At 47.9% G+C, this 8,258-nt stretch overlaps 1 protein-coding gene across 1 annotated transcript; it reads right to left on the reverse strand.

Annotated features, from left to right (window-relative positions):
- Nucleotides 1-273: 273 nt before the first annotated feature.
- SLC25A6 (solute carrier family 25 member 6) lies at nucleotides 274-4,411 on the reverse strand. The gene is made up of 4 exons (XM_029964715.1): nucleotides 4,245-4,411; nucleotides 2,821-3,310; nucleotides 1,945-2,085; nucleotides 274-1,503 (listed from the first exon to the last, which is right to left on the reverse strand). Exons 1-4 carry the CDS (start codon nucleotides 4,350-4,352, stop codon nucleotides 1,346-1,348), a joined length of 897 nt encoding a protein of 298 aa, XP_029820575.1. The 5' UTR covers nucleotides 4,353-4,411; the 3' UTR covers nucleotides 274-1,345.
- Nucleotides 4,412-8,258: the final 3,847 nt, after the last annotated feature.

An 8,258-nucleotide genomic window follows, 5' to 3' on the forward strand; every position in this document is an offset into this window, starting at 1 on the left:
AATTAACACCTTGTTTTCCTTTACTAGTCCTCCTATTGTGTTTTTGCAGATTACAAAGTATAAAAGATTATATACATATGGAGAACGGCACATAGGTATTACACTACCTCAAATAGCAGTATGAGAAATTACTGAGTCTGGTTTTGTTCTTCTGACCATCCCAAGACACCAATCACTTAATACTGAAGGCTGACCTACCTTGATTTTACAGCAATACAGAAACACATTCCCTCCCTCACACCCCATCAATGTCATCTCCTAGAATGAGCCTCATTTCAGATTAAATTCAACCTTCCAGAGGTACTGATTGACCACTGCCACAGATGAGGCCAAACAGTATCTTGAACGGTACAATCAACATTTCCAAACAGCAGCAATACAATACATAGGTCACTCAGAAGTTGAAGGCATTTACTGGGTTCCTGGGTTTTTGCATGAATGCCATGTTGCTTTGCAATACTGATTTAATAACAAAAAATTATTTTAAGCTCTTTCACCAAGGGCTAGAGCATTACTTTTTGACAGTTCTTGGGTCTTTGGGTTTTGCTAGCACAACTGACCCCCCCCCCATTTTAAATCATGTGAGAAGTTGCAAATCAATTTCTAAGAATCATGCAAAAAGCCACTTGCAGCAGCCCATTGTAAACCATCAGGCACAAAGAATGGGACTGGTCTCTATCAGTACAACCCATGCTTCCCCATCCTTCCCCATAAAATTCTCACATTCAGGTTTTTTTTTTAAAAGCTTAATTCTATTACAGAGTGCAGTGTAAATGTATCAGAGGAACCATTATCTGAAACAAGTTTTCAAACAAAAGAGGCTTTCCCAAAGGTTTTATGTAATAATTTCAACACAGACAGAGTAAGTATGTTTATTGTTTTACAGCAAAATGCCCCAATTTAAGAACAAAACTGCTAGATGTTCAGCTGTGCAAAATGGTACATAGTGCTTCAGTACAAGTGGAAAAGAACATGATTTGTTAGCAAATGCTTTCAAATACAATTTTATGGTCCTAGAAGATAGGACTTGAAACTGAGGACTGATCCGCAGGCAAACAATTTTTCTCTGCCTAAACTGGACCTAGCCACTTTGGACCCAGAACCAACACCACTTATTTTTGATTGCTGAAAAGAAAAATCAGCACACTGAATTGCCAGATTCAGTGTCTTCATGCATGTTACAGTGAAATGGATCAGTCCTCTATGTCAGTTTCCAGCCCCATCTACAAGTATCATCTGGCTCCGATAAATAATACTCACAGGAATTTCTTGAAGGTCAATGGTCCATAATGGTAGTTATTCTACATGATCTGCTCAATTTGATTTCCAATTCTAGTTAGGTTGTTTAAATGACTTTCTTGAATTCATCGTACAGCACAAGCACAAAAGCACCCCCCATGCCTCTGAGAACATTGGACCATGCACCCTTGAAGAACGCCTTTCCTCCCTCATCCCTGGCAATCTTCCGCCAGCAGTCAATCGTTCCAGAGTACATGATATCAGCTGCAGGAAAAGAGCAAACAGTGATTCTTAACTCCTATAATTTTATCTCAGATGTTTTTAACAATTCTCCTGTTTCACTTAACTACTTTGTGATGTCCCAAACTACACTTTAAGACTGTAATACAATTCTTAGCACAACCAATAGCAAAGCTTCCTCTCTGCTTGCCTAGTTAATAAAAGCTGTCACAAAGTAAAAACGTTAAGCTTTTATTTTGCCAACTATTCCAACCCCTAATTACCGTAATTTAATTTGTCAACACGAACAGGCAGTCCATTTGCCTATTTCATTTTCAATAAAGAGAAGTCCTCAGCATAATTCAGGACAAACACAAGTTGAACCTTACTGCACTTCCTCATTTCATGTAAGTGTCAAGGCTATAAGTAAAACAGAACTCCATCCTGTTAACGCTGCTTGAAAAACTACATAGATTTACAGCCTACCTCCTTTGCGTCCTGACTGCATCATCATTCTACGCCGCACTGTATCAAAAGGATAGGACACCACACCGGCCACAGCAGTCACCGTCTGGGCAATCATCCAACTGATAACAATGTGAGTATTTCTGGGATCTGGGAGCATGCCTGCAATAAAAAAAAGAAGTAATTAGCTTTTTATCTTGCACATCCTCCTCCAGTTTACTCACTGCATGACAGCTACTTTACTATATAAACTAGTAGGAAACTAGATGCCCTAGTCACAAAACATTGTAGAGCCATACTTGAAAATTGCAACTTCATAAACTTTAAACACATTGAAGCAACATAAAAAACATCTAAAGAAATTCAGGATTTTCTTCAGTTATCAAAACAGCTTAACATTTAAGAACAAGGATTCTTTTCAGACTGGCATGAGAAAGTCTCAACTATCCATTACTCTTTTTAAAAAGAAACGTCAACGTAAATTAAGTCACTGTCCCTGTGGATTACGTTACCACAAACTAGCATCAATGGCCTACATGCCCAAATGTCCAGCTTAACCAAGTGCTTTACAAAAGCATTGCTCAATCCCATTCTGCTAAACACTCTTGAACTGGTCCAATGTAACTACAGGAATGCATTAAACAAAAAAGAACTTTTTCTGTGTATAATTATCAACATACTTTGCTGGTATTAGGAGCAACTCCTTACAAAACCAGTACTTGAAAGTAGGCTGCTGCCATCAACACATGCCCAAGTTTTGCCTTTAACACTGCAGTGTCACTGATGCTGGCACTGATATCCCCTTCTATCTTAATGTAGTTATTACAGTGTGTAACATCCCAGAACAGGCAATACAATTGTGAAAAGAGGTTTACTGGATCTCCTCTGAAGTATTACCTTTTGCTGTATCATAGATCCCGAAGTAGGCAGCTCTATAGATGATGATGCCTTGGACAGAGACATTGAACCCTTGGTACAAGCCTCGCACACCATCAGACTTGGTAATTTTGACTAGACAGTCCCCGAGACCAGAGAATTCTCTGTCTGCACCAGCTTTTCCAACATCAGCAGCCAAACGGGTTCTTGCAAAATCCAAGGGGTAGACAAAGCAGAGGGAAGTGGCTCCAGCTGCACCACCAGATGCCAGGTTACCAGCAAAATATCTCCAGAACTGAGTGTGCTTGTCTACACCTCCCAAGAACACCTGCTTATACTTATCCTTGAAGGCAAAGTTGAGAGCTTGAGTTGGGAAGTATCTGATGACATTAGCCAAGTTTCCTCGCCAGAAAGACAGCACTCCTTGTTCCTTTGGAATACGTACTACACAATCGATGATACCCTTGTACTGCTTATCAGCAGCAATCTGTTTGCTTGCATGTTGCACCTGCAAATAAAAGTATGTATATTGACCACATGCCTTGACTGGCCTATGCCACAGCTGGACTTAAGCCTGCTTCTATTATACAAAAAAAGCTGTTAATTCTGAATGGCTTAGGGTTGTGTTATTGTTAAGAAAAAGGCTTAAAATTGCTTTCTAACTTCCTCAGACCTCAGGACTTGCCAAAATAGGGACAGGTGGGGATTGGCCTCTTATCCCAGCAACTAGCAACAGGACAAGAGGATATAGCCTTCAGCTTAACCAGGGGAGATTTAGGTTGGACATTAGTAATAATTTATTCACAGAAAGGGTGATCAGACATTGGAATGGGCTGCCCAGGGAAGTGGTGGACTCACCGTCCATAGAGGTGTTTAAGGACAGACTGGACGCGGCACTCAGAACAGGCCTACCTAGAGGCGAGAGCCCTTACTGACAGAGGGGCGGGGGGGCGCGGGCGGGCGGGCGGGCAGCAGGAGCCCGCGTTCGGCCAGCGCCCCGCGAAGGTCACCCCAATCACCTTGGGCGCCGCCGGGTCACGCCGGGCCCCGCGCGCCGGCCGCGCCCCGCCCGCGGCCAATGCGCTGCGCGGGCGCGCGTCACGTGAGGGCCGCCAAGATGCGGCGGGAGCAGCCGCCCTCCCCTCCCCGCCGTGCCCTCGGCGCCGGCAGCGAGGGCGGCAGGAAGTGACACCAGCGGCGGCCGGCCCTAGGCCCAGCCCGCCCGCCGCGCCGAGCCCGCACGGCGAACCGGCTTCGACTTCCCCGCCACCGTCACGTGACCTTCCCGCCAGCCGCCACCGCCTCTCCCGGCCCTTTGTCCCGCGGCGCCGCGGCCCTCACCCACCCTCCGCCCGAACCTGTGCCTCTCGCCGGGCCCGCGCCTGAGGGGGGGTGACGGGCTCTGCCCGCGCTCGCCGCTCTCGCCCAACGCGCCGCTGACCTGGGAGCAAGAGCTTGACCCGCTCGATGGGCGCCACCGCGGTCTTGCTGATGGCGGCGGCAACGCCGCCCGCCAAGAAGTCCTTGAGGAAGGAGATGGCCTGGTCCGCCATGTTCGCGCGCGCAGCCGGGAGTCAGTGCCGCTGTCCCTCAAGCCGAAAGGGCGGGAGCGCGCGCGCGTGGCCTAATGCCGGGCCCGCCGGCCACGCCCCGCACCCGCCCCATTGGCCAGCCCGGTCTGGGGGCGGGCCTACGGGGGCCCGCCCCGCGCCCCCCGGCCCGCCGCGCCAGTGTCGCAGCGCCGCGTCAGGCGCGGCGGGGCTGCCTCGCCACCGGCGGGAAGTGCCGCCCTCGCCCCCGGCCCGGCCCCCGGGGCAGGCGCGGGCGGTCACCTCACTGCTCACACTTTTACCTGTACTTTTCCAAGCGCTCTCCACGCTCGTTTGGTGCCGCCGTCGGCAGCGCCCGCACCAGCCTGCAGAGCCCAGCGGCTCTGTGTTGCCCCATCTGGTGTGTTGCCCCGCACCGCCCAGCACGAAGGCCCTGCAGAGAGGTCTGGACAGGCAGGATCGATGAGCCGAGACCAACAGTCTGAGGTTCGACTAAGTACCGGGTCCTGCACTTAGGTCACAACCACCTCATGCATTGCTATGGATTCGGAGAATGGCTGGAAAGCGGCCTAGTGTAGAATGACCTGGGGCTGCTGGTCGACAGCGGCTGAACATGAGCCAGCAGTGTGCCCAGGTGGACAAAGTGGCCAGTAGTATCCTGGCTTGTGTCAGAAATAGTGTGGCCAGCAGGACTAGGGAAGTGATTGTCCCCCTGTACTCAGTACTGGTGAGGCCACGTCTCAAATCCTGTGTTCAGTTCTGGGCCCCTCACTACAAGAAAGACATTGAGGTGCAGGAGCGTGTCCAGAGAAGGGCAACAAGACTGGTGAAGGGTCTGGAGCACAAGTCTTACGAGGAGGGCTGAGGGAGCTGAGGTTGTTTAGCCTGAAGAAAGGGAGGCTCAAGGATGACCTAGTTGCTCTCTACTACCTGAAATGAGGTTGTAACCAGGTGGGAGTCAGCCTATTCTCCCAGGGAACAGTAGATAGGACAAGAGGACACTGTCTTAAGGTTGCCAGGGGAGCTTTAGATAGAACATTAGGAAGAATTTCTTCACAGAAAGCGTGATTAGACATTTGAATGGACTGCCCAAGGAGGTGTTGGAGTCACCATGCCTGGAGGTGTTTGACTGGATGTGGCACTTAGTGCCTTGGTCTGGTTAACATGGTGGTGTTTGGTCATAGGTTGGACTCGATGATCTCAGAGGTCTTTTCTAACATAACTGATTCTGAGAGTCAGTGAAGCTGAGTGTGAGGCAGTAAAGCCAGGGTTTGGGGCGTGGGTCTGTGAGCCCAGACAGTAGTCAATGAGTGAGACAACCAAGTGAACCAGGAGGCTTCTTCAGTGGTGACTGCTGGAAGCCAGTGTAGGATGAAGGCACAGCTTTCTGCATGGGGTCACAGAGGACAGCAGTAGCTGTCAGGTGGAGGGGAGCAGATTTGGGGCACTGCCAGGGCACCAGTGGGTTTCACTTCATGCTCACCACCCTCTGGGTAATGCTGATCAATGGCATATCCTTGCTTCCAAGTTCTGTTCCCACCTCCTCCTTACCACTGCAGTGCCAAATGTCACACCATGGGGCTTTTCTGTTCTTCACAGAACTGATCCAAGACAATGAAATGCCAAAGAACTTAACCACAGTTTCCTAGAGGGACAGTGGGAAAGTGTGGTTCCAGCTTCTTGTGTTGGTGCTCAAATCTAGATGCTGTGAAAACCTCCTCTGCAGGCTGCCAGTGTAAGCACTCATGGCAGGGCCCCAGCCCCTACCAAGACAGTAGTTTCATCAGTAACTTTGCTAATTTTATTGTATGCTGAAAGTGATAAATTGTACCTAATGGTCAAATATGTCTGAAATTATACCCATTATTTCTAAAAGTATTGAAATTGTTCTAGCTGGAGGGCATTAGTTCACACACACCTTTTGTTACTGCTTTCACTTTTAATGGCTGTTTCCTACCAAAGTAAATAAAGCCAAACCTTGTTTTTAAACAGATGACTGGTGAAACAAAAAGCTGCAGTAGCTGAGGTGCCAGAAACCACTGCTTACACATTGTATGTACTTTGCAGGATTTCAAAATGAGAGCATCTCTCTCGGAGGACATGTTCTGAGAACAGGATGTGCCAGGCATAGCCTACTGCAGTATGCTGTGTATGTCACTATACTTTTTTTTTGCACAACAAAAGATCCAAAGTAAATTGTGTGCTGTTCTATATTCTACATCATAATACAGACAGAGTGAAGTGACTCCTGTGCTCACACAGGGTTAGGCACATACAGATTTACAGGACCGTATTCTGGACGTAATTTATGAAAGGCTGTGGTGAATATATTCAGAGAGGCACCCACAGCTTAGTGTGGTATTTTTCCTTTTAAAAAAGCTTATAACTGAACGTTAGTACTCTTTTTAGCACAACACAATGTCTGCAAGGCTAGGATTTTTTTTCCCCACAAAATTTTCTATTGATTAAAAAAGAACTTCATACTCTGAAACTCTTGAGTATAGTCAATTATTCAAATTTTGTGAAAAACAAAATTAAAATGCATGTACCTTGTGACAGGAAACTGTTCAGTCAATAGCTGCCCTGTCCTGTTTACCTTTGGAGCACATCTACATCTGACTGGGGAAAATCCTTTTCTCTCCATCGATTTTTCATTTCTGCACCTTTTTTTTCTCTTTTCTTTATCTAATCTTGTATTCTGCTATCCACTTTTATAAGAGCTCACAAATCAAGTAGGGCTGAAAAGGAGCAAGATGATGTTCTTGAATCAAATGTTGTGTCCCCACATATAATCTCATTACAATTACAGATGAAACTTGTGCTTTTATACAACTGCCTTTTTCCAGAAACCACACACAAAGCAGAAGTTCACGGGTCAAGCACAGAGGGTAATAATGAATGGGGTAACATCAGGCTGGCAATCTGTCACTGGTGGGGTTCCACAGGGCTCCATCTTAGGCCCTGTGCTGTTCAACATCTTAATTAATGACTGGGGTGCAGGACTGGAAGGGATACTAAGCAAGTTTGCAGATGACACAAAACTGGGAAGAGCTGCTGACTCCCTCAAAGGCAGGGAGGCCCTGCAGAGAGACTTCAACAAATCAGACCTCATCACCAACCATGTGAAGTTCAACAAGGGGAAGTGCTGGATTGTGCATCTGGGAGGGGGTGACCCTGAATGTACGTACAGACTGGGGAAAGACATACTGGAAAGCAGTGCCATGGAAAGGGACCTGGGGGTCCTGGTCAGTGGCAAGTTGAATAGGAGTCAGCAGTGCCCTGGCAGCCAGGAGGGCCAACTGTGCCCTGGGGGGCATCAGGAAAAACATCACCAGCCCTTCGAGGGAGGGAGCTGTCCCACTCTGCTCTGCACTGGTGTGGCCTCACCTTGAATATTGTGTGCAGTTCTGGGTGCCAAAATATAAAAAAGACATTAGTCTATTAGAGAGTGTCCAAAGGAGGGCAATAGAAATGGTGAAGGGCCTTGAGGGGAAGCCGTATGAGGAGTGGCTGAGGCCACTTGGTCTGTTCAGCCTGGAGAAGAGAAGACTGAGGGGAGACCTCCTTCCTTCCTTGTGAGGGGAAGAGGAGGGGCAGGCACTGATCTCTTCTCTGGAGTGACCAGTGACAGAACCCAAGGGAATGGCCTGAAGTTGTGTCAGGGGAGGTTTAGGTTGGATATTAGAAAAAGGTTCTTCACCCAGAGGGTGGCTGGGCACTGGAACAGGCTCCCCAGGGAAGCAGACACAGCACTAAGCCTGACGGAGTTCAAGAGGTGTCTGGACGATACTCTCAGGCACATGGTGACTCTTCAGGATGGTCCTGTGCAAGGGTAAGGGTTGGACTCAATGATCCTTGTGGGTCCCTTCCAACTCAGCATATTCTGTGATTCTGTGTGATTGTCTTGAC

The sequence above is a fragment of the Manacus vitellinus genome, unplaced genomic scaffold (genome assembly GCF_001715985.3).
Source record: "Manacus vitellinus isolate BGI_N305 unplaced genomic scaffold, ASM171598v3 scaffold_7_pilon, whole genome shotgun sequence".
Classification (NCBI taxonomy): Eukaryota; Metazoa; Chordata; class Aves; order Passeriformes; family Pipridae; genus Manacus; species Manacus vitellinus.